At 57.7% G+C, this 25,728-nt stretch overlaps 1 protein-coding gene and 1 long non-coding RNA gene across 2 annotated transcripts; one reads left to right on the top strand and one right to left on the bottom strand.

The window, feature by feature from the left end:
• Window positions 1-1,002: 1,002 nt before the first annotated feature.
• Window positions 1,003-20,301, bottom strand: ONECUT2 (one cut homeobox 2). The gene is made up of 2 exons (XM_052777379.1): window positions 19,069-20,301; window positions 1,003-1,785 (listed from the first exon to the last, which is right to left on the bottom strand). Exons 1-2 carry the CDS (start codon window positions 20,231-20,233, stop codon window positions 1,499-1,501), a joined length of 1,452 nt encoding a protein of 483 aa, XP_052633339.1. The 5' UTR covers window positions 20,234-20,301; the 3' UTR covers window positions 1,003-1,498.
• Window positions 20,302-21,306: 1,005 nt separating this feature from the next.
• On the top strand, window positions 21,307-25,728 carry LOC128136944 (uncharacterized). The gene is made up of 2 exons (XR_008233526.1): window positions 21,307-22,228; window positions 25,418-25,728. It is a non-coding gene; the product is annotated as an uncharacterized LOC128136944 (long non-coding RNA).

Below are 25,728 nucleotides of genomic sequence, written 5' to 3'. Positions count from 1 at the left end.
TGTCTCTAAAGAACCACGACCGCACTTGGCTTGCTGCCGCGGACTCGGCCGGTGCTCCAGGAGGGGCCGTTCACTGGTAAGCGCGCACATCGAGCGGCCGCGGCCGTTTCGGCGGCGCGGGTCGGGGCTGCGAGGCGCGGACGGGGCCGTGGCATCGGCGCGGCGGCTGCGGCCGGGGCTCTGCTCGTTTCGGCTGCCAGCGCTGCCTGCCCGCTCCGCCACAGGGCAGCCGCCGGAGGTGGAGAGAGGGCTTGGAGTTTGTGAGGCTTCCCCATCGCCAAACAACCACCCGCACCAGCGATGACAAAGAGAAAATGGCAAGTTATAAACATCTTTGGCTTGCAGTAATCCTGTCTCTTTGGTGTGCTGTGTTCCCGCCAGCTTGGGTAACTGGTGGATAAAAGGAACTTAGGGGATGCAATAGGTCTAGATGGCATATTGAAGTCATATGCGGCACATCTAAAACGGTCAGTGGCATCTGAGGGCTTGTTTCTGGTTTTTTTCCTGCTTGAAAGTACCATAAAATACTGAAAAAATGAACAAAAGTACACTGAACGCTAAATACGTTTCAGTAACAAGAACGTTGTTGAGGAGAAACTAGAATCCTGGTAACTAAAAAGGACGTATTAATGACCTAAAAAAATCTAGATCTTTCAAAACGTTGTGTTTGCTCCATGTACTGTAGCAGTTAAATTGACCTCCTGAGTGTGCGTCTGCATTAGGTACAAACACAGAACTTGTGACAAACTGCAAACTGTGCTTGAGGCTCGTGTGGTCACAGAGGTGTTCCCTACCGACCTTGGAAGTTAGACTGCAACTTGAAACAATCGCTGTAGTGAGTCCAGGATCGTACCTATCTCTATAGCTACCGGCTTTGTGCTTGATACTTTGAGCTCAAGTGAACTGAATTTTTCTGATCCAAGATCAAGCTATACTCACTGATTAAATTAAACAAACTAAAAATAAAACAAACAAACAAACAAAAACTTAAAATTTGATCTCTTTTCCCAAAACACTTAACAAAACCATGCCTGAGTTTTAAAAACAGGTTCTCGGATTCTTTAGCGTCTACGTGTCAGACTTTGTGCTCCGTTCTCGCGTGGCCGCGCCACTGCGGCGAGCTTTGGTGCAGGGCGGTGTGGCCAGCACCGGCGCCCTGCTGGCAAACGCCGGGCACGCGCAGGTTGCCCGGGCTCGCAGCGGCACCCCCGCCGGCCGGGGCTCTTTGGGGCTCAGGAGAAACTTGCCTCACGAACGACTCCCCTACGTTTCAGACCTGCTTCGCCTGTCCTGAGCATAGTATTGTAGAGAAAGAGGTTAATTTTTCAACTTGCGCCTGCTAAGACTGACTAAAAGCCGTAAGAAGTGTCCTCTGTTACAGCTGGGCTGGGGTTCGTTTCCAGGAGGATTGTGCTTTAAGTCACCAGTGAAGGGCCCCGCCGCGAAGCCGCTCCCTCCGCCGCGCCGTGCCGCGCCGCGCCGTGCCGGCCGCTCCCCGTCACGCTTTGGTACAGGTGCTGGGGGCTGAGGAGGAGCCCCCGGAGCTCAGGTCGTCCTGCCACTTCTCCAGGCTGCGCCGCCGGGCGTTCATGAAGAAGTTGCTGACGGTGGTGAGCTCCAGGCCCAGCTGCTGGGAGATGGTGATCTGCATTTCTTTGGAAGGGCGCTTGTTCTCCTTGAAGATGGCGAAAAGCGTTCTGCGCTGGAGGTCCGTGAAAACCAGGCGAGATTTCTTCTGGGAGTTGTTCCGCTCTTTGTTCGGCTCTTGCTCTTTGCGTTTGCAGGCTGGGGAAGGGGTGGGCAGCGACAGAGAGAAAGCAAGCGTCAGGACGCGCGCAGCGGCCCGCAGACCCCGCCGGCCACGCGGAGCGGCGGGCGCGAGCTGTCACCCTCCTGCAGGACCCGCCGGACCAGGGGTGCGGGGCTGCCGGCTGAGCCGGCACCGGTGCCGGCACGCGGGACCCGAGGGCTCACGGAGGAATCCCCGGGGGGGCTACGCCGGTGTTTGCGCTCGCACCCCAAAGACCTTTGCCTTTTCAGAAATGATGTTGGACGGGCACCTGCCTGGTGGGTGCTCGGGCACGGAACTCCTAGGCAATCGCAGCGCTCCCCCCGACCGTCCCCAGACACAGCCCTCGAGTTCGCTTGCCATTTCTGGACAGTGGCCAACTTCCGAGATTCTCCACGCTTTTTATAAAGCCACCGTCTGAGAAATGCGTTGCTCTTCTGTTACAGCAGCATTCAAATTAACAATTTAGCTTACCTGATGTCAGTCTAGGAAAGAAAATGCAAAGCAGATCCTTTTTTTCCCTTCAATAGCTAAGACAAAGATTAATTCTTTGTAGAAACTGATCTTGTGCCGTAGCATATAACAACTGCAGATTACTATTTTTCAACAAAACTGTGCAGGCCACTATTCCATAATGTAAACCCCACCCCTTGGGTAAAGTACAGGACAGAGGAAACACAACTGGAAATTGCTCTTCATGCATTTAGAAGAAATCTATTCATATTTTGGGACAGATAGCCTTTTCTTTGATCTGCCATTCCAAACACATACTTAAAACAACTACCGTGGGCACAATGGTGAAGGCAGGAACCCCCCAAACCCGCTTGGTTAGTACATGGGACAGAACAGCAGAAACTGCCCCGCTGCCCCCTCCCCGCGCTCCCTACACGATTTGCAACACAAAACCACCTTCCATGTGGGGCTGTGGTGTCTTTTCCGGGCACCAGCTGAAATCCACAGCACACTGGGCTGCCTTCCTGCCTGCCAGCGAAAGCACCCAGCTCCTGCCAGGCATTCCCCGGGAACTGGTGCCCCCACGTCCTTCTGCACCCCTTTCCCCCACTCACTCCTGCCCAGCGGCCGGGCGTGCAGGAGGGATGCTCACAGCACCCGTGCCAACGGGTCCTCTCCCAGAAGATGTCCACAGGACGGAGAGGTGCTGGCGATACACCCACAGACACCAAGGGACAGGTAAAACTCCGTGGCAGGGGAGGACACGTGGTCGAACACTGCTCCCAGCTTTGCTCTCTCTGAGCCAGGACAGGCTGCTCCGCTCCCCACGTTCATCTTCTCCATCCCCAAAAGGAGGCCTGGTGCCACCTCCCCAACAGCCAGGTCTAACATTGGCACAGGAGTTTTATTACTTTAAACACCCCAAAGCAAACCCCGCTCAAAGCTCCCGTGGCAGCAGCTCCCTGTGACCACCATTGGGGAAAAGTCATGTTCGAGAGCACAAACTGCCATCCTCCAGCTGAACCTTCTGTGTGCTTGTTTTCTCCAGAAAGAGACCTCTGTGGCCACTTTTTAACCATTTACCCATTTATTTGTGGTTTCTATCCACTGCTGCAACAGCTGCTGTCTGAAAAAAGCTGCCAAAACTTCAGACATCTGTTGTGAGATAAACTCTTAACTTCTGCTGTGAGACCATTTGTTTACGGCCTTGCGCAGAAATAACCAGACCACCTAGTGCGTCTCAAATTCTACAACTCTCTATAAGGTTGCACTTCCATGTGGTCTCTCACAGACTACAATGTAGAAAAGCTATGGAAAAAACAGACAGACATGAAATTGCAACTTTCTGAGATGAAACAGTAGCAGTGCCTGCTGTTTAGGCAGTGTCCCTCATCAGCAATTACCTCTCCCCGCATCCCCAGATCGCGTGGACATCCAGGCAGCCCCTTTGCTCCAAAGCCACCCGGCAGCTGCCACCTGATGCACGTGGTTTAAGGCCAGCCAAGGCTTCTCCTCGCTGCCTGCAGCTGCCTGCTGCATGGCTCCAGGCGGGCAACCTCCCCCAGGCACCTCACACCCCCCCGCACGGCCACGGGGTGCAGCGCAGCCCCGCTTGCCGGCAGCTCCGTCCTCTTCATCGCTGCTTCACAGCCGAGTCTTAAACTGCAACGACTGCATTTTCCATAAGCAAGCTCGGAAGCATCGCTGAAACCAGGGATGGCATTACACAGCACGATACGCTCCCCCCCCGCACGACGCTCTTCACAAGTTGGTCCAGAAATGAGGTAATGCTTCCCAGCGGAAATCATCTATGAACGTGCAGCTTTGCTGAAAGACACGGGCTGATTTTTTTTTTTTTCCCAACATTTGCCAGCTGAGCTGCCTAGAAACCCGGGCCCTATATATTTGAGTTTATCTGCATTTCGGTTTACAGCATGCATTTTGAAGCTCCTTCCAGGGCAACAAAGTAGTCTAAACCACCTGGGATTGCAGGCAAAAGTCTTTCATCTGAGAATAAATCTCCCCCTCCTCCTCGGATCGTCTTTATTGCCTTAAAGCCTGACCCTCTCCTTCCCTGGGCTGGAGGCTCGGCACGGCCAGCCTCCCCGCTCCCCAGCGCGGGGCGGCTGGGTGGGAAGAGCTGCGAGGCACTGGGCGGCCGCAGAGCCCTGGGGAGAGCCAGCGGTGCCCTGCGGGGGCCAGCGCCATCCCTCTCCCCGGGGCGTCCCCCAAGGCCAAGGGCGAAGCCAGCCAGAAATGCCCGTCAGAGCTCAGGTCAGGCAGGGCAGCAGCGCCGGACCATCACTGCGCCAAGCGATGCTAATGGATCCTAAAAAAAAAATCAGTATTAATAGCCGGTCTGTATTTATTAGCACAGAGAGAAAGAACATCAAGTGCTGAAACCAATACCACTGCCGTAGCATACCCAGATTTAAAAATAGCCTGATAAGGCTGTCTACACAGGGCAGTAAGATAAAAAAAAATCCATATGTTGACATGGTTAGGTAATGTGCTGGGACAAAATAAGTAGAGTGAATTGATAAGTGGATGGGTTTTTAAGCAGCCCTATTAAATAATTCTGCAGGTCTAGAATGTGAAATGAGAACCTGGCCCAAAAAGTAAAACTCAGGCTGTGGAAATGCCTGTAATTAACCCGAAGTCAGGACCGTACTGTCTTACCTGTGCCTGAGCATGGCACCACAGGGAGCCTGGCCCAGCCAGGTGCGTAACAGACTACGCTGATCAGCTTAGTTTTGTGCACAGGACAGTATTTCCGCAGGAAACCGGAATATTTTCTTGGGAGTGGCTGACTCTGACCCCTCTCTTGTATCTGTTCTCAGCTGCCAAATGCCAGCCGCTGCCGCAGAGCTGCCTCTGGGAGGAAGGCAGGGGTCCGACCATTCGAAATACCCCCAGGTGGGCCCAAAGGCATCATGCGGGAAGAATTCGGGTTCTCAGAACTGCTCCTCTAACACACTCCACAGATAATGTTTTACTGCCTGTCTGAGATGAAAAAGCAGATTTTAGGCTGGATTCCTGCATTCAACGCTTTGCCTTCTGTCTGCAATCCATGCGGCGGTACTCCTGACAGTGGGGATGTGACAAGCGCCTGCATCTTTGCTGCAGTTTCTAATAGGTTCCGGGACACCAGGAAGGGTCTAGTGTTTCCTAACATCACTAATTTATGTCCAGAGGTACTCTGCGTTTTACAGTTATTGGTATCTTATAATAAATAATGCAAAGGTATGTGCTTTTCAATGCATTCAGTAAATACTTTCCTTGAACTGTTAAGTTTGCTCTTGAAAAGGCACCATAAAGGCAAATGTTGTTCCTTGACATGCATTTATCAGAAGAGAAAAATGGAGTGAGCACTCTAATAAAATAAGGTTATTTTCCAGGAAACCAGCCTACAGAAAGAGAAACGTTTTAATAGTAGAGGGAAGGGAAGCGGCCATCTTGATTCTAAGAACAATTTGATTTATTAACTGCAGTTAATACTGAACATATTCTATGGAGGAAAACGGACAACTGGCAAGAATTGAAAGCCATAACTGTGGAAAAAAACCAAATCTTCCCTTTTCTTCTACACTGGACTAAAGACGCTTTACATAGAAACAATATACAAAGAGCTCAGATTCAGTACTGCCTCACTTAATGTTGACTGAAGTGGAGCCCCCCGAATTTAAAGGGCATTAAGAGCGGTGCTGAGACCTGACACTGCACTGCAGGGCTGTGTCCTTCAAGGAGGGACAGTCTGTCTTCAGTGAGCGTAGGTTTATCCTGCAGCTAAAACTAAGAGAACATTTAAAAAATGTTGCTTTAAAACAGAATTAGGTATTGCTTAGAAATAAAAAAATAAAATTAAAAAAAGCACCCAGAGTAAGTGTGGAGAGGCAGGAGGCGAGTCAGATGAGGCACCAGGAGGTGACCGGAATGAGCCCCAGAATCTCTGCAGTTCTCAGCGCTAATGAGGTTCCTCTCTATGAAGACAACAACTATTCAGATGTTCAACTTTAAATATGCAAGACACTCCATTGATTTTTTATTAGCATGTTTGCAAGCCTGAGGTTAAGCATGTGCTGAAATATTTTGCTAGATCCCGCAGACAGTGAGAGCAAAGGCAGGCAGGCAGGCAGGCAGTCGTCCCTCCTGGCTAGCAGATACAGCAGCTCTCAGAAAGTTTCACCCAACCCCACCTTTCTGTGCGAGGGTTTGGCAGCTGGGAAACGTGCCAGCCAAGTACCGTGCCCTGTTCATCAGCAAAATCCAGCCATCGGTCCAGGCTGCCCTGCGTGGCTGCAGCCCCGGGAACTGGGTAATACCCCACCGCTCCCGTGGTGCCTCCGCAGAGCCTTGCTAAGGGGCTGTCTCCCCGAATCCCCTCCACCCGTAAGCCAGCTCCCCCGGTCAGTAAGGCTGGAGCTCGTTTCACCTAACGTTGGCCAGGGCATCCCATGTCCCGGCTTCCCCTACAGCCAGGGCACAAGTGTCGGATGCAGCCGGGATGCGACCCCTCCTGCAGGCAGATGCCTTGCTGCGAGCGGGTGACAGCACGGAAGGACACGGCCTCCGCTCACGTCTGCCACGGACTCCATCGCGTCTTGGGACACACCTCTCTTTCTAGAAGAAAATTTGCTCTAAACTGCCCACATTTAATAGCTTTCAATACAATTCACGTGAAAAAAAGAATCATATCACACCGCTCTGGAAGAATCACGACCCCAGTGTAACCAGGAGCTGTAGTGACTGATGTGTACTGCATCAGTTCCAGCATCTGCAACCCCATCGGCTTGAAAGGGATCTGCAGGAAAGTGGTGACTTTTTGGATTTTATTTCTGCAAGCTTATCTGCGTTTTGGTTTCCTTGTGAACTTCATGCACTTCTAATTTAAGCTCAATTATTTTTGTCACTGAGTATCATTAAATTGAATATTTCTACTAATAGTTCGTTTGTCTTATTTTCTGCAACAATAACTCTTATTTTCCATTTTCTTCCTCAGAAGAGAGGAACCTAGCCAGCCCATGCATTACAAGTAGCTATAAATCCTGAAAAATATCTAGAAGCATTTCAGTTGATAAGCATTGCCTTTAAAACTTTTGTTTATAAAGGCTGAAGCACTGGAAAATTTACTCTGTCATTAAAGATGAACGCATGCCAACTACCAGCAAAAGGCAGTGGATTCCCTAACATCACCGTGGGGGTCTCCCCTCCGCCCTTCTGCACGGAGAGGGCTCATCCCCCAGGAGCTGCGGTGGTCCCCAGCGCCCAGAGCAGCCCTGCCCAGCCCGGGGGCCAAGCACCTCGCTGCCAGGCTGTGGATCCCACCGTGCTCCGGCCCTGGCCCGGCTCAGGCGGGAGAGCTGCCGCAGCCGGTGGATCCCTGCGGAGTGGGACCCACCGTCCGGGGCAAGTCCTCCATGGAGCTGGTGAAAAGCTCGACGAAATGCAACGGTCCAGATCAGACGATTTGGCATTTTCTCGGGACGGGTTTTTTTCACTGAAAGATATCCACCGGGCTCCATTGTTAATGGCTGAAACAGCGTGCAGCTCGGAGCAATCAATCTGCAGCGTGTAACGCTGGCCTTACGAAATCCAGAAGCAGCGTTGCGTATCCCTATAGGCAGCAATAGTTCCTGTCAGCTGTTTATGCACGCACAGAAAGACCAGTCCTTTTTATAGAAACTGCTTTTGCCACATGTAGGCCAAAATTGATTGATACGGAGCTCACCGCTGTGACTGACAGCGCTGCACTAGTATTCTGCCAAATCCCACCCTCCGAAGGCACGGGGCAGGGATGCTCCCTGGGGTGAGCCGGGGCCTCCCTTGGCTCCTCTGCTTCTCCTTGCACTGGTGCTCCGGAGGGTCACCAGCATCAGGAGGAGGAGGACGGGCAGGACGGGGGGGGTCCTGGGGGCTGGAGTGGTGCCTGCGCAGTCCCTGGTGAAGAGGAGCTGCTTGCAGAGCCGGGCGGTCGGGCTGCCTCGTGCCTGTGAATCATCTCAGCACGTATTTCAGAAAGCAGGCTCTGCAGAGCTTGGGTGGGTGCGTGTTCTCGCCACGGCTGCTGGTGCCCGGTACTCCCAGAGAGAGCCCGTGTCCCACGGCTGAGAAAGAGGGACCGGGACCGTGCCGCTGGCAGCGGATGGGGCAAACTCTGCTCGTCTGCGTCAGCGCTGCTTGTTGCTACGCTTGCGGCAAGCCTGCCAACGTAGAAATAACGATTGCTCAAGCAAAGGAAAAAACGTTGATGTGAGATCTTTCGCTGGCTAGTGCCACCACGGCCGGAGCTGCGGGGGGTCCGGGAAGCGACGTCCCCGAGGTGTGGGGGGCTGGTCTGTAAGGGGGCACCGGGCAGTGATGCTTACGGGCAGAGGGGCTTTGCCAACCAAGCTTTGAGACCACAAACTGTAGCGACAGGCACAGAGGGACCCGTGGAGACCACAGACCCATCCCATTTCTCTTCCGAGAGCCTGACACCAGTTTCCTTTGGATACTGGAAACATTAATGAAACAGCTGCCGTGATGTTCTGTCCTGTGAAGCACGAGCACAGTGCAAGCCCGGCTTCTCGTACAAACAAAATGCCAACGTGAATCTGACGTCAATTCACTTCCCCCCTCAGGTATCTCTACTTTTAAACCAATTAGGCGAGGGGCTTTTAACCAGAAACCCTGGCGGACTATTTAGCAGTCTGAAATTTCTCAGGGCCATACTTTATGGTCTACTTTTCCTGAAAAAAGCCTCCCTTTGTCTTTGTCTCCTCTAAATTTGGTTCCCTGCAGTTTCTCAAGTTAACTAACAAACACCCTCAGATAATCACTAGTTTTCTAATGTTTTTACTCTAATGGCAAAAGTGACTTTGGACCCATGAAACAAATAGCAGATGCTAAGAAGGAGACAAGTAGAGAACAGTATTTCCTTAATCCAGCAGTAAGTAATTTCTCTCTATCGTTCGTAAGGATAAGCCGTGAATATTGATCTCCCGTATGTGGTTTCATATGGGTGTAGTACAAAGTCAACTAAACCCAGTTATCTGTCTGACGGAACTAAAAAATGTTCCTCAATTTGATTTCGGAGAGAACTCAATGTGAAGGAAATTTAATTATGCTAGTAATACTGAACACAATGAAATGACCATCAAAACGTTTTCCAAAGGTTTAAAATGTTTTTCTTTCGCTATGATTCACTTAAAGCAACCTCTTGTATATCTGTGTTACTACAATCTGTTAAAAACTAGGCCTCAAAAATCAATTTGATTACCTCTCTGAATTAAGTATGCACAAATGAAAGCAACTGAGATCAATACAAATTAGGTTAAGTACTCCACTGTGTACAAAATCATTATGTAACAAGAAACAATTTGAATGAAGATGCAAATAATCACATTGTCGGGGTGTGCAGCCAGTGAGCCTTCACCTGCTCATTTCCATCTGCTGCACACATGCACGAAACCGTCCTGATCTCTGTAATCCCTACGAATGCCCTCTGATGGCATTTATCTAGAAAAGCAGAGTATGCCCACAAATGAGAAGTGTAGCACAAAGTGTTAATTCCGTTCTTCCAGAGCCGTTATGGCAGAAGATCTTTTTGCTTGCCCAAACCGACCCTCCTGTAACAGCAACATGTTCCCTACACCGCGATTCCTGTTTGGAGATACAGGGACGGCTACAACGCTCTGAGAAAGAAGCGCACAACCTCGCTGCTTCCTGCCAGGAATGGGTTTTCTCAATACTCAACCTGATTTTTCTCTCTCTCAGTTCTGTCACGGAAGGAACGCCTTCCTCTCTCTAGGTCTTGCATCCTTCAGCTATTCCAGAAGAAAAGATGAATGGGTTTGGGGACTTGGTTCTTTTATATTTCTTTCTGGCACGTAGCAGGTCTCAGGCTATTTGTGTCAAATCTCTTGTAAATCTGCTGGGTGGCTGAAATTGGGCTGTAAATTCTGCAGGGCAGGGGCTGCTTCCTCCTGTGCAGTGCTGCAACACCCATCTCAGTGCGGGATCCGTGACAAGGGCCTCTAAGTACTATTGTAATATACTTCCATCATTAATACAGAATAATAAATAATAGATGGGATAGGGCCGATTTATTGCACTCTAGGGCGAGAATGAGTGGAGGCTCGGTGAGCATGCAGTACCGTTTCAATGTACTCCTTGTCACCGAGCGGCTGCAAGCTCTAACCGTGCACTGAAGCCGTTTCTGCAAGGCAGCCCCCCCAGTTTCTCTTCTGTGGCCGAGGCAGGGAGCGTCCCCTGACACTCAATATCCATCTCTCTCTCTCTCTACAAACAAGCTTTTCTGCGAGCTGCAAAAGGAACAGACCTGATTTCTGACAGATTTCTGTTTCAGAGTTGATTGGGAGGTCTCCTTTCCAACAGCTGGGGTATGTGTAAGCTCTCCCTCCTGCCGGCATCACCGTCCCGCTGGTGCAAGCTCATGCCGTAGCCTTGTTGCAGGGCAGGCACTTGGGGCACCTTCCTTCTCCCCACGGGACTCCTGTTTTCACAAGAAGGGGTGCAACTGCCCACAGTTACCCGTGAGACCTCTGGTCCTGGGTGCGATGACACCCCTGGGGTACCCAGCAGGGAACCAGTGACAGTGCGAGGAGGGGAGCGGTGGGGCTGCAGGGACAGACAGACGGACACACTGCATAACTGCATCAACCTCGCTGGGGTGCCAAAATACACTGGTGCTGGTTCAGAGTCCCAGCCGCTTTCAGAAGCACAAGCTGACAGAAACTGTAGAAGCGGCAGCATCTAAAAGCCATCACCCGACTGCGATGAGCAGGGTCACCCCGCTTGCAGCGCTGATGTCCCACTGCCAGCACCACCAGCTCTCGCAGCAGCGCGGCTGCTCGGGTACTCTGCCCAGTCACGGCACAACGTTGGCTCCTTCAAACTGCACTCTGTGAGTCCTTCACTTCTAACGCCTGGGAGATTTATGTCTCCTCTTGTTCTGGAGATTCTCCCTTTTGAATCCCAAAATAGTTTCCAGCTGAATTACAACACTTTTCTGTAACAAGGATTTATATTCCCCTCGTCAGAGCACAGAGCTGAAACCAGACCTTCCCCACACCGAATGCGCTGCCTGTTGTAGCAGCATCTACAAGTGATGCACCAGCACATCCCCTCAAGTACCAGGATACAGCTGCGACCTTCTCCCTGTGGAGAAAGGGAAGCGCTTCAGGCATCTTTTCCAGGAAAGGACTGGGAATTTAAAGTTGAGGTAGGTGAGCAAGCACTGAATAGGAGTCTGAAATCTTAGTGTGGATTAGAGTTTGAAATACCTTGCCTTCTTATTTTCTGCTGACTACACCTCGCAGCTTTCCCATAGCTATGCCGCTTTGACACCCTCCCATGCTGCGGCTCCCTCCTGGCACCTTACACTTGCAAGTCAGAGTCGCAAGCTGAGTCCCGTGGGCCCTTCTGCAAGGGAAAGTATGGACCTACTGAGTTCTTGCCGTGTGCCTCCAGAACCAGCTTGTTTTCAGAAATTCTGACTCATGGGAGAAAGCAGGAAATGATTGTTTCCTTTTAATGGCTGTTACTGATAGGGTGCAATTACGAAGAACAGGAGAGGACAGGAGCAAAGCTCTGCCGACTTATCTGGGAAAGACAGACCTGCGCTGCCCTCCTGGCTCCCCGCGCTCTGCTTGCACTTCAGATGACGACTGCTGAATACACAAAGCAAGAGCAGGCCTGGCAGGAGCAGTGTTCTTTGCCATACAGTCAGGTTCCCACGTCCTTCTTCCCAGGGGCTTACGAAAGCACGGCTTCAGCAGGAGAGGTAAGTGTCCTTCCCCCGCCCAGTGCCAACAAGGTAGCGTGCGGAGGTGAGGAAGGGAGTGAGCTCCTTCCAGGCAGAGGGGCCATGGGTCTCCCACCTCCGCAGCGAACGTGCTACCACGCAGCTGGTGGATGGGAGAGGGGATGGCACTTCAGCAGGCTATGTGGCTGACAGCAGTTGCGTCAAGTAGTGCTCCTGTCACCCCCGTGGTACGAGCCGGCTGACACCCAGCGTGGCTCCGGCGTCGGGTCTGTGCGGCCGTGCCCCACAGGACACCTCTTCTGCCGTGCCCCGTCAGGGCTGGATGCGAGAGGACACCAAGACGCTGCACCCTGGCAGGATCCGGGCATGATGGAGGAGAAAGTTGGCACTGAAGATGCCAGAAGGACAGGGAAAAAGCTTTGGGAGCTTATACCTAATCCACGTGAGCCTCTGCACATCAGGAGGCTGTGGTCAGGGCTGACATGGTGCTGTGGTGCCACTGGTCCTTACCAGCAATAGCTGGTGGAAAGATATTCGTGCTGTGACACTGGCTGCCGAGGAAAGCAGCAGTGTCCTCACCTGATACGGGAATGAGGGGGCATGATAAGCACAGAGGAGAAGGAAAACGGAGAGGAAGGTGTGTGGGAAGCTCTCCGAGGAAGACTTCCTCATGCTCTTCCTTTACCTTCTTCAGCTACGTGCCGCTTTGCCAAAGCTTAATGCCTCAGCGCAGGCCCCCGTTCTTAAATGCCCATTATGACAAGATGAGATCTGCTGGAAAATCACCACTACTCATAAATATGTTCCCTGCTTACTTAGAGATATTTTGGTCCCAGAGACAATTTGTGTTTTGGGAAACTGCCAGCCTCTATCGCTTGTCTAATAATTCCTTTGTGCAGCATTTACCAGTGGTTTGAGTCCCCTTTTTTCACAATGGAGTAGTTTGATTTTATAGCTCAAAAAACCCAAACCACCCCAAAACACTCCAATTTCTTTTTTGATTGCATTTCTATCTGCCATCAGTGAGTTGTCTTGTTGATCTTATCACTGAACCCATTTGAGATTAGTCTATTTTGTATGATTTCTGCGTACAAAAGTCCTCTATAAATCAGAGAGCCTTTTATGCAAAAGTCTGCAAGATTGATAGAGCTGGATACAAAATCTTTTACCTGGGAAAAAGAGATGTATTATCTATCCCACTGGACATAATGCTTTCTCTGCATATGCATCTCCAAAGTACGATGGGGCTTTTTCTAGAGAAGACAGGAGACAAGATAGGAGTCTTAAATACAAACAGATTGCTATCAGAAGAAAGGGAGTCATTTTTTCCCTGTGTCTGGTGGGGATAAGATGAGAAGCAAAGGATTTAAAAGACAAAAAGGGAGATTAAGGCTAGTCATTAAGGATTTTTTTGTACCTGTAAGCCCTGGAAAAGATTGCCTAGGTAGCCTGAGAAATCCCCATCACTGGAGATTCTTGAAGAACGGGGCAGACTGTCAGGACGAGTGATGTCTCTAGTCCTTTTCAGCCCTGCTTTCCCTGTTAGATTAATTCTCCGTACACCTGCAGAGCCCTGTTTCCACTCTGAAGGCAGCCACAGGGGAGCTCCTCTGATGCAAGGAGTCTGCTACTTTTAGTGCTTGGAGACACAGAATAGACGTGTTGGGTTACTGGCAAGAAACTTGTCATCTCTGAGTAATGTCTAATTGGAAGGGATGAAAAAGCCACTTGGAACTGGTGGATGGCAGGAACATCTAGGACAAGACTCTGTGAATACTGCAAGGGAGGAGTGCTAAGGATGAGCAATCGGGGCCACGGTGCAGAAAAAAGCGCAAAGTTTGAGTCAAAATGTCCCTATAAAGAGTGAGGGAAGAAACAGCATCCGGTACTGGAAAATAATCCTTTTGGCAAAACTGTCCTCTCCTTTATGTGTTCCTCGCCACAAATAAATTCTGGCAGTTTTTGGACGCAGAGGAATGTTTGAGTTTGGGATATTTCAGTTTAAATGGTGATGGCCAAGAGATACTAGGGAAAAAATGAGATGCTGGGGAAAAAATCTAATGAGGAAATAGTGAAGAACAGATTGGAAAAGCTCAGAATGAGTAACACGTGTTGATCGACCAATTGTTTCTTAAATAAAGTAGAGGGCAAAAGAGAGAGAAATGCATTCAGTGGCAAAAATGGTCAGATTTATCTTTATCAGCCAGTCAAGAAACTGATAAAAACTGGCTGCCGAACAAAAGTGGTATGCAAATTTTTGCAGGGCAGAAATGTCTTCAGAAATAATGTGGAACAAAAAGATAGGGCGGGTTATCATTTCAGAAAGTTGGTACATGAGAAATATAATTTATCACCCAGCACCACAATTTACCACGTGGACTGTTCAAACATAACCACTAATCCATATCTGCAGAGATCACTAATATTTCAAGCCACTAAGCACCTTTCAAAGAATCTTTACGTACCTGTATATTTAGTTCAACGCTAAGAAATAGTCTTATATATAGATAACGCACCGGGTCCAGACGTTATTATGCCTTAATTTTTAGCTGTGGCTACAGACAACAAAACACTTTCAAAATCCAGAGGGAGAAGCACTAGGTACGGCACAAAGCGGCAGAGGACGGGCGGACAACAACAGTCCGCCTGCACACAGCCCCCCCCCCCGCCAGCAGCTGCCGCATGAGGACCCCCCCCGCCCCACGCCGGCGCTGGGGGGTGGCAGAGTGCGGCGGGGTCAGCCGCACCAGCGCAGCCCCGGGGGGGGCGCGGATCTCCGCCCCCCCCGGTTCACCGGGGAGAGGCCGCAGCCCCGGGCGCCGCGCCCCCCCCGCTCCCGCCGCCGCTGTCCGTGGTGCTGACGGTGCCGCCGCCGCTCCCGCGGCTCTGCCCGCGGCTCCGGCAAGGGGGCTTTGAGCCCCCCCCCCCCGGGGGGAGGCCAGCGCCGGCCCCGCTCCCGGGCGCACGGGAGCTCCCGCAGCCGCGCTGCGCTGCACCCACGCGGGCAGAACCGCGGCGGGGAAGGGGGGGGAAAGCGGAGCTTGTCCCTGCGTGGGCCCCGCGCTCCGGCCGCCCCCCGGGGACCGGCGGCCGCGGGGGGGGGGGGGGGGGGGCGGTGTGGGGGGAGTGGGGCGATGCCGTGGCGAGCAAGGGTCGGGCACGGCCGGGGCTTTCACGGGGGGGACCCGCGAGGGAGCCTCGAGCACCGCTCCGGCGAAACCGAGTCCTCTGAGCCCCCTCGGGGCTGCTCCACGGGGGTCCGCGGAGAGACACCCGCGGGGGGGCGTGGGGGGTGGGGGGGGAGAATGAGCCCCGGGAGCTGCCGCTGCCCCTCGGGCGAGGGCAGGCAAAGGGAAGCAGGGCTGGCAGAGCCGCCCCCCCCTCGAAACGCGCTGCCATCGAAGGGGTGGGAATCCGGCGGGGCCCGCATCCCTCTTCTGTGTGAAGGAATCTCTGACGGCGTTTCGGTACAAAACCGTCTAATCATCAGTAACGGGATTCAGCGATCGGGAAATGCAAAGCAGCAGGGCCAGCGTTTTGCGGATCGGCCCGGAAAAACAGCGAAGGCACCGGCCGGGCCGGGCCGGGCCTTGCTCACCAGCACCGGGGCGAGCTGCCGCCGCCGGCCGCTCCCGGCGGTCACCGGCTTCGGCGGGGCCACACGAAGGCAACGCGGGCGGGCGGGCGGACGCGGCTTCGCGTTCGATGAACCTGATCCGCAGCTGAACGCTGCCCCCTGAACTCACCCCCCAGAGAAGTACACTGACTCACCTACAGATCAACAGTATTTTTCACCCCGGCAGAAATTTAGGGACTGCCCGACGGGGCCGCAGCCGGTCAAAGCTTCACCGAGGCGTTCCCGCCGGCGGGGAGGGCGGGGGAGGCGGGCTCCTGCCCGGACCCCCCCGCTGCTCTGGGGCTGCCCCGCTGCCCCCCCCCCCAGAGAGGGGCAGGAGAGGGGACGGCAGCCCGTTTTAGGGACGAGGTCCGGGAGTGACGCCGCCGTCGAGGCGGACGGACCCCCCCGGGGGGTGGGCGGCGGGGTTTCGCGCGTTTCGTTTTGCTTTTGCGGGAGAAGCGCTTGTCCTAAGCGCAGGGCAGCTCCCCAAAAGCCCCGTCCCTGCTCCAGCTGCCCCCGGGAGGAGCCCGGTGTCCCCCGGGAGGGCGCTCGCCGCTGCCCCCGCAGCAAGATGCTCGCACGGTGAGGCCAAAGCCATGTTTTGCCCTCGGATTTCCAAAGCACGCACCGAAACTGCCTCTCCACGTCGTGAGCTGCCCACACCTCTGCCCGGGCTGCCGGTTCTGCCCGCAGCCAGCTTCCCTGCCCGTACTCCTCCGAGCAGCGCAGCACCGGCGGTGCTTCCAGCACAGAAACGCCTGAGCACCATCCGCCGGCTGAGGGGCCTTTCAAATTCTCTCAAGAAGAGATAATAAGCACAGAAAGAATAAGAAAGAATAGAATAGAATAGAAAATTATTATATATCTTCTGTAATAAGAAGAAATAATACGCGCATCCCACTGCTACAGCTCCCATGGAGAGAGGGGGGATTGCCCTCAAAGGACAGCAGATTTTCGTCCCATTTGGGAAAAATTTACAGGAGCACGGGGCAAATGGCTGGTGTTTTTCAGAAATCTGAAATACTTTCGGCTTATTCCCCTTGCTCAGAGGGATTTAAGCAGGTGAATAAAGGGGAAGAAGGAAGCACCGAGGCAATGAAGCTGCATATTCACACGTGGTAATAATAATAGAAAAAAAAAATCGATTTCCCGAAGGGAACAGTAATTTGCAAAGGTCTTTCCTGCTCTGGCTCCCACTCCATGGGGAACCCGTGCCCAGTCGGCGACCGAGCTCTCTCCAAACTTTACTCCTGGATGCAAAGGCATTCAGGGGGAACTGGGAAAGTGGAGATCCAGAATTATATATGCATAACTCCGTGGGTGCGGCAGGAAATCAGAAATCGCATCTACACACCTGCCGGGTGACAGCATGGATGTCGCCCGGCGGGTGCGTAGATGTGATTTCTGATTTCCTGCCCTATATGTTCGGCTCCGTGGGGAACCCCCCACCCGGGACCGGTGCTGGGAAGGAAAAGCACCAGCAGCATTACTGGAAATGAGCCGGCTCAGGTTCCAGATCAATGAAAACTGGGTCCACGCGTTTATGCTCCTGTTGCCAGCATTAATGCTCTTTTAATCTTCTAAACATTATCTGCATCGATTTCCCTCTAGATACGCGTTTGTTTGAGAAGGCGACATCACCGCGTGCTCCGGCAAAAAAAAAAAAACAAACCCAAACCCTTTCTGTTCCTCTGATGCTCCTGTTGCAGACAAACCTCGGGACCTTCATTTGGCTGAAAATACAGAAGAACTGGATGCCTGGGGGGTGTTTGTCACCCATGGCTCCTCGTCCCCCCGCTCTGCCGCATCTCACCCCAGCTCGGCAGCTGCCCCGCACGCAGGAACCCTCTGCACCCACCTCCCTGCCCGGGGGGAGAGCAGCCCACCGCCTCCAAACAGGAGAGGGAGAAGGAGCAGCCCGGAGCCCCGCACATGGTCACTGTGGCGGAGGGAATCCCGTGGCAGAAGGAGAGATCTCGGCGCGGTTGGGGTGCGGGTCTGCCGGCAGCCCCCCCCGGCCGGCCCGGTGCCGCAGGGCTCGCCCCCCTCTCTCCAAACGGCATTGTTCCCCCTGTCTTCCGCGGGAGACAAAAGGAGGGCCGAGAGCCCCCCCACCCCCCGCAAAGCCACGCAGAGCTCTTGCCCCCGTTACTTTGCGGGCTGTGGGATGTGCGGAGCTACCGCGGTACCACCGCAGAGAGCGGGGAAGAGCCACCGGGAGGGTCCGGCTCGGGCAGAGACCCCCCCCACTCTCCCCTCAGCCACCCCTCCGAGTGGGCTCCGGGGCGAGAGGCAGCCTTCGGGAAAGCCCGCTTCGTACCTGCCCTCCGCTAATCGGGAACGCGCGAGGATTCGTCCGGCCGGGCTGGAAGCAACGGAGAATGGAAGAAGAACGGACTCGTCGGAGCAAACGTCCCCGGGTGTCTAAACTGCGCCCGTGGACGCTGCGCTGTCCCACCGGGGAGCCGAGCCGGGCCCAGGCACACACCGCCGCGCCTGCGGTCTGCGCGTCCGTCCACGCGTGTCTGGCCGTGTCACAGCCCGCCCGTTTACCCTATAGCCATATCCACCAGACGCACAATTTCCACGGCGGGGGGGGGGGGGGAACACAGAGGCGTGACAGGGCCCTGCCCGAAGTCCTGCCTTACCGGGTTGGGGGGGGCGTGTGTGTGTGTGTGTGTGTGTGTGTGCGCGCGTGTGTGTGCGTGTGTCCGTGTCCCCCCCCGCGCCGCCGCGGCCGGTCCCCGCAGAACAATGGGGGCTGCGGCGTCCCGCGCCCGCGCCAGGGGGCGCCCGCGCGCCCTCCGCGGGACAATGCGGGCGGGCCGCGGGGGCTGCGCGGGGGCTGCCGCCCCCCCCCCCCCCGCAGCCGCTCCGCCCGGCCCCGCCTGCCCCGGGGTCCGCGGTCCACCGTCCCCCCCCCCGCCGGCCCGCCAGCGCTCGGCCTGTCCCTCCCGCCGCGCCCCGGAGCGGCAGGAGGGGATGCTCGCCGAGAGCGCGGAGCGGCGCGGAGCGCCCTTCAGCACCCGGCCCGGGAGAGCGGCCCCGCCGCCCGGCACCGGCCGCGGAGAGAGGCGGGGGACGGGGTGGGGGGGGGCGGGGGGCGGGGACCGGGCCTTCAGGCCGGCCCCGAGCGCCGGCAGCGGGGAGCGTCTCTCCGCCAGCCCCGAGCCCCGCCGCGCCCCGGCGGCCCCCGGCGGGGCTGCGCAGGTGGCGGCGCTGGGGGAGGCGGGGGCCAGGCCGGCCCCGAGCCCCTTGTCCCCGCGGCCGGCCGCTGAGGGCGGGCGAGGCGGAGGGCGGAAAGGGGAGGCCGCCGAGGCGGGCCGGTGCCGGCGGGAAGCGCCCTGCGGAGCCGGCCGGGGCGGCGCTCGGCTCCCGGAGGGTCGCGCTCGGCTCCCCCGCTCCCCGCCGGCCTCCCGCGGGGCGCCGGCCCGCACCTACCTGCCAGCCGCAGGGCCGACATCCTCTGGAACTCGGGCTCCTGCAGCCACTTCCACATCCTCCGGAAGGTCTCCCGGCCGGACTTGAGTTTACTCCAAGGCTTAGGGTTCCGCAGCAAGTCCGAGAGGGTCCCCTGAGAGCGGCACAGCACCCGCTGGGCGAAGATGGCCTGCGGGATGCTGTAGCGCTTCAGCTCCGCCGTGATCCTTTGTGCCACTTCTTTGGTGTTGATCTCCTCCAGCTGCCCCGAGCTGCTCACCTGCGAGCCGGAGGAGGAGGAGGGCGGCCGCTCCCGGCCGGCGGGCAGCGCGGGCCCGTGGGGCGGCGGGTGGCCCGGGTGCGCGGGGTGGTGCATGCCGTTCAGGTGGGGCATCATGGCGGGGGGCGTCCCCAGCCCCCGGGAGAGGTGCTGGTCCCCCCGCGCCAGCATGGCCGCGTGGGCGTCGAAGTTGGGGCTGAGCATCTTCTCGTGGCCGGGCGGCCCGTAGCCGTGGAGGCCCTGCTGGGCGTTGTGGAGGGGGCCCAGCCCGTTGCCCAGCGGCGAGAGGCTCTGCCCCATGCCGGGCATCTCCTTGTAGGGCCCGTAGAGGTTGTTGACGGCGGGCAGCCCGCGCTCGTCCCGCATGAGGGCGAAGCTGCCGCTGACGTTGCCCGAGAGGCGCTGGTGGTGGTGGTGGTGGTGGTGGGCGTGCGGGTGGGCGTGCGGGTGGTGGAACTTGTCGGAGACGGTGGAGATGGGCGGCAGGGGCTGGAGTGGCGTCAGGGTGGTGTAGGTGCTGCTCATGCCCATGCCGGGCGGCGAGGACTCGCAGGGCATGCTCATGGCGTGGTGCAGCGGGATGGAGAGCTCGGGGCGGTACTCGGCGGCGCCGTCCAGCAGCGAGGCCATGCTGGACACCATGGCCGGCCGGGCGGCGGCGGGGGCCAGCTCCTGGTGCGGCGGCGGCGGCGGGGGCGGCGGCGGCGGCGGCGGCGGCGGGGGGGGCACCCGGAGCGGCCCGGCGCCGCGGCCGCCGTGGTGGGGGCTGGGGCTGCCCATCAGCTCCGGCTCATGGCCGGCCGCCCCGTGCAGGCTGCCCAGCGGCTCCATCGCCATCTCGGGGTTCATGGCGCAGGCACCCGGCTCCCTGCCGAGGCATCGACGGGCGCTGCGGCCGCTCCTCATTCACTCATGGGGGCGGCGAGCCGCGCCGGGGCAGGGCAGCGCGCCGCGGCCGCGGCCCCGGGCCGCCCGCTCCGCCGGCCCCGCGGGCAGCGGGCAGCGGCCGCTCAGCCGGGCCCGCGCCGGCCCCGCGCCATGTCCTCGCCTCGCCGCCGCCGCCGCCGTCTGCGGGCGGCGGGAGCTGTCCAGGGCGCGCTGCGCGCACAGCCCTGGCCGCGCCCGCTGGGCCGGGCCTGCGCCACTGACAGGCGGCGCGGCCGCGCGGGCCCCGGCGCGGGGCGGGGCCGGGCGGGCCCGCCAATGGCGGCGCGGCGCGGCGCCGGGCGGGGCGGGGCGGCGGGCCGGGGACGGCCGGGCCCTTAAAGATGCCGCGGCCCTTTGTAACCGCGCGCGCGCGCGGGGGGGGGGGGGGCGGTGTCTGGCCGCCGAGGGCGGCCGGGCCGGCCGGGGCCGTCCTCGGGCACCCCCGCGACGGGGATCCGCGGCTCCCGCCGGGAGCCGGCCCGAGCGCCGGTCCCGCCGCGCCTCAGGCTCCTCGCGTCCCCTCAGGCGCCTCAGCCCCCCGCGGCGCCCGTCAAGCTCCTCGGTCCTCTCAGGCGCCCGCAGGCGCCTCAGCCCCCCGCGACGCCCCTCAGGCTACTCGGTCCCCTCAGGCGCCTCAGCCCCCCGCGGCGCCCGTCAAGCTCCTCGGTCCCCTCAGGCGCCCTCAGGCGCCTCAGCCCCCTGCGAGCCCCCTCAGGCTCCTCGGTCCCCTCAGGCGCCTCAGCCCCCTGCGAGCCCCCTCAGGCTCCTCGCGTCCTCTCAGTGCCTCAGCCCCCCGCGACGCCCCTCAGCCTCCTCGGTCCCCTCAGTCCCGACCCGGCCCGCCCGCCCCGTTAAGCGGCTCCCCCGAACGGCGGCGGCCGCACCGAGTCCCGGCAGGCGGCAATCCCGCCGGGGCCGGTGTCGGTGCCGGTGCCGCCGCCCCGCCAGCCCCGCGCTCCCGCCTGCCCGCGGTGCGGGGCGGCGGGCCGGCCGCGCGGATGTCCCCTTTGTGCGGCGGCGGCGGCGGCGATGGGGGCCGGGGAGCCGTGACCCATTTCTCCCGCTCGGCTGCCGGAGGGCGAGCGGGGGGCCCTGGCCAGACGGACCCTCCGGCCGCCGCGTCCGCGGGGAGACCGCCCCGAAGCGGGGCGGGGGGGGGGCCGGGGGCTGCCCCGCAGCGCGGCGGAGCTCGGGGCTTGGCCCACGGGCGGCAGCGGGTCCCGGCTCCCTCCCCACGGCAACGGGTCCCGGCTGCCCCGGCGCTCTGGCTGGCTCGGCACTCCCCCGGCGGAGCAGCCCGGGCGGCGCGGGCAACCCAGCCCCCGCAGCCTGCCGGGGATCCCCGGGGATCCCGCTCGGTACGGCCGGACCGGGCTGACGGCAGCCGCGCTCTTCTGCCTGCCCCTTTGCTGTTCTACACCAAGGCGCCGCGTCGATCTGCGTTATTAGCTGCGTTGAATATGGCAGAAAGTACCGGTCGGTAAGAATGTATCACGAACGTAGAGCAGTAAATGAACTGGTATGGCCACAAGGGAAGTCTGTGTCCCCACGGCAGTCCTCTTTCACCCAAGTGCGTGATTCCTTTCACTAATGCCCACACGCCCCACCATACACACAGGCGTACGTGCCTTCCCTCTTTCTGAGGGAGCGTCGGTTCCCCAGGCCGGCCCGGAGCCTCTGCAGCTGGAAGGGGCAGCAGCACACCTCTGCTCCGAGGAGCCTGAGCCCAGCGGCACAAACTGCTGTCATCGCAGCGAGAGGGCTTGAACTATTTCACGTTTGCCCTTGCCAAAACCATCTGCTGTGCAATTGCAGGGCCATCGATTCGGAGCTGTGAGCCGCGAGCCACCGTGCCTTACCGGCAGCCAGCTTTGCTCTGAGCTGCGCCCGTCTCTCGGCTCCGAAGGCCCCCGAAGTATGCCGCTGCGCGGGGGGAGCCCATCGCCATCCTGCCCGGCGGAGCCCCGGGAAGAGGTGGGGAATGGGCGCTGCGCTGGGAGGGGAGGCAGTGGTGGGAAACAGCCCACGGGTTCCCAGAGGGGCCTCGAGCGCGGCGGGAGCCTCGGCACACGGCGCGGTGTCGGCACTACGGGGTCCGTAGGGAGAGGCAGGGAGGGATGGAAGCAGGCAGGCAGGGGAGCCACAAAGAGGCAGGTGAGCAGCCAAGGAGGTGGGCAGGCAGCCGTGCAGGCGGGCAGGCAGGCGAGGAGGTGGGTGGGGGTCACCCAGTGGGAGCAGGGCCCGTGGGGACAGGAGCCCCTGGCACGGAGCTGGCAAGCGGGGACCCGCCTGCTCCGACCAGGCCCTGTGCCCTCCGCGCGCCCTGCTGCAGGGGACCCTCGTCAAGAGGTGCTGGGCCGTGCCATGCCCATCCCAGGCTGGGCCGTGCCGGAGTGTGCCGCACCGTGCCAGGCTGTGCCGGCGTCTGCCATGCCGTGCCATGCTGTGCCTGACTGTTGGGCTGTACTCTGCCGTGCCGTGCCAGGCCATGCAGCTGCTCCCAGCCATGCGGTCCCCTCCACTGCTCCCCCCCCATTTAATCAGTAACGCAGCGACGGCAGCTCCAAGCAGCCGCGTCCTTGCATTTTATGTCATCCTTATCTCGGGCCCCGATAACCATCTCTGCGTTTGTAAAGGTCCCACCCCCACTGTGTCCTTCCGGTAACCAAATGGGGGAAAATGGGGAGAAATGTCACCTTTTTGATAGCAAGAGTTCAGCCTGTGTTGGACACTGGGGAGAAAAATTCTCTGCCAAGGGGCAGAGGTGCACAGGAATGGCGTGGCGGGGGGCTGTGGGCAGCCGTGGGCAGGGTGGGCAGGGTGGTGTGGGCAGTGCGGTGGGCAGCGTGGTGTGGGCAGCATGGTGTGGGCAGCGTGCCGAGCTGACCTGCCTGAGCCCGGGTACAGGCAGGGACGGGTGCTGGGCATCCCTATGCTTTGGGACATGCAGAAATACTGCAGGGCTTGTAAAGAAATGCAGCTGGTGAGTGAAAATGACTCAGTCCAGTCCAAAAATGGCTGTATTTTATATTTTTCCGAGGTAAGACATGATGCATTACAAGGCCCCTCTCCAGGGCACTCGGAGTCTCCTTACAAACAGATCACATATGATAGCACCCAGTTTCCCTACAGATTTCCACTATGGATCCCAAAGGCTAACGGTCCATTTCTCTCCATGCTGCTGTTGCCGTGCGCCTCTGGAGCTCACGGTATTTTCCAAGCTGCTTTTCAGCACTAAGTGGGTAAAAAATGAAGCTCCCCCCATCCCAGCTACCCCTGCCATTGTCAGCCTGGGGTGGAAAAGAAGAAAGGAAGGAAGAAGAAAAAGCAAGCCCTGGCGTGAGGTGCCTTTGTTCAGGGCAAGTTATGCGTGAAATCTTTTTGTCCTTCCTAAAGGAAGGCAAAAGTTGCAGTTGATTTGGGGAAAAAAGAGGCAAGTGCAGCCCTCCGGAGGCTTGCCACAGTGGGCAAGTGGAGAGGGGAGTGGGTGGGCAGACCTGGATGGGAGCCAGGTGCCGCAGATGCGCTGGCATCCCTTTCCTCCTTTTTCTTTTCTTTTCCCTTCCCCTTTCCCAGAAGAGCTGAGGTTGGAAGGTATCTCTGGAGACCAGGCACTCCAGCCCCTGCTCAAACTGTGTCACACAAGTGTGAGCTGGTGGCAGGACATGCTTTTTTAGATACTCAATTCCATCCCCTCCTGCCGTTCCTAGGAGCTGCCAGTACCCTCTTACAGAATGGGAAACGTTACCTAAAAATTAAGATTAATCATACTTTGAATCTTAGCTCCATAGGTTTGCAGAGATCTTCTAACACGTTTCATAACTTAAATGAAATACAACTTTTTGTTGAACAAAAAATGAACTGCACTGTTTTACTTGATTGTGTATTGATCCCCTTTTCTTTCAGAGAAGCCAGCTGCATTCAGCTCTCTCAGCAGGCACCTAGCCCCCCTTTTTGTTAGCTGGGGTGGTACTTGGCTTTAGTGGGGTCTGTGCCGGTGGGCACGAGACAAAGTTCCCCGCTGCGGCAGAGTGACAGAAGCGCGGTGTCCCAGCAGCAGGGAGCAGAGCTGCCGTGTGCCGGCCGTGGCGGGGCTGCGGGCTGGCGCAGGGGGTGCGCGGGTGGACGGGGCATTTGCCAGCGCCTTCGGAGGGCTGGGCTGCACCCATCATTTCGATCCATTATGCTCTCTTTAAGTTGACAGAGGAAAGATGAGAAATTGATTTTTTTTTCCTGACAAAATGATATTTTCAAAATTTAGGAGATAAGGCCTGACTTTGACCCTTCTTTTTTAAACCTGTGCCTGATTATTGCGTTCCATGATTTTGTTGTATGACACGTGGTAGGGTCTAATTCTGGCACCTTACCAAATTGACGTCAAAATCTTCCCGGTAATCAACCCACAAACGTATAAATACCAGCGCGCGGCCCAGCTGTAACCGACGCGGCGGGTGCGTCGTGGCGCGGCGCTGCTCGCGTGCCGCCTTGCCCGTGCTCTGCCCGCTGTCTCGCAGCCGGCGGGCCAGGGGGCTGCGACACGGTGGGGGCTGCGAAGGCCCCGCTGGGGACAGCGCGAGGGAGAGCTCTGCCCTTCTGCCCCGTGGGTGCCGCCTGCTTCGGCACCCTCCGCGGGGCTGCCCGCGGCCCCCGCGCCCGCTAAACCTTTCTCCCTGCGCGATGGAGGGTGCTCGGGTGTCCTTTGGCACCCACGCGAAACAAACCCCTGCCGTCAGCCGTGTTGCGGGCAGCAGGCGTGGGCATGGCTGGCAGGAGCATCGCCGGATAGCCGGGGCGGCCAGTCGCTGCTTCCAGCCTAACGAGCTTTGGCTGCCCAGCGGGAAGCGGCGTTCCCTGCCTGCATGGCTGCCTTTGCCAGAGGCTTCCCCTCCACTCTTGGGGGAGGGAGGAGGGAGGTTTCTTTGTTAGCTTTCCTCCTTCTCCGTGCCTGCAGCCAGGATTCCCCGTGCCACTGCCGAGCACCCTGGCTTCCCCCGAAACAGGCAGCAGTGCGGTGCCCAGGGGCCGGCGGGATGGGATGGACCTGGGGGCTGACCTGGCCTGGCCACATTCGCCCCAGGCTTCCTTGCTTGACATCCTTCTTTTTTTGGCTCTTGCCCCCCCTGGGTATTTGAATTTTAATTCCTCTCCTCTTTTGTTCAACAGGGGTTCGACTGTAGTTTCCTCCAGCACCCACACCTCCAGCACCACACTCGCAGAGACGGGTGAAGAGAAGGGCCTGGCCCTTCAGCGCTGCAAAACTGGCTGGCTGACCCGAACCGTCCATAAAAGGCTGAGTCCAGGGATTCACCTGCGCCCACAGCCCTGCACGCCCCACTCATGTTGGTGCTGGTTGTGGCACAGGCACGGGTGAACTTTCTCTTAAAATAGCTAGCACAAGCTGGCCAGGGCCGGCACAGATAGTTTTCACCTGCTTTAAACAAATATTGCAAGTGTTTTCTTTTGGTGTTTTGAAA

Source organism: Harpia harpyja, chromosome Z (assembly GCF_026419915.1).
Source record: "Harpia harpyja isolate bHarHar1 chromosome Z, bHarHar1 primary haplotype, whole genome shotgun sequence".
In the NCBI taxonomy this organism is placed as follows: domain Eukaryota; kingdom Metazoa; phylum Chordata; class Aves; order Accipitriformes; family Accipitridae; genus Harpia; species Harpia harpyja.
Note: the sequence above shows the minus strand (reverse complement) of the source record. Positions and strands in the feature narration are given on the sequence as shown.

What these genes read in the sequence shown, in the direction of transcription:
- ONECUT2 (XM_052777379.1), bottom strand. Translation starts at nt 20,233, where the DNA reads ATGAGGAGCGGCCGCAGCGCCCGTCGATGCCTCGGCAGGGAGCCGGGT. An exon ending in GTCGGCCCTGCGGCTGGCAG is followed by an intron (nt 1,786 to 19,068) that starts GTAGGTGCGGGC and finishes CCCCTTCCCCAG; the next exon opens with CCTGCAAACGCAAAGAGCAA.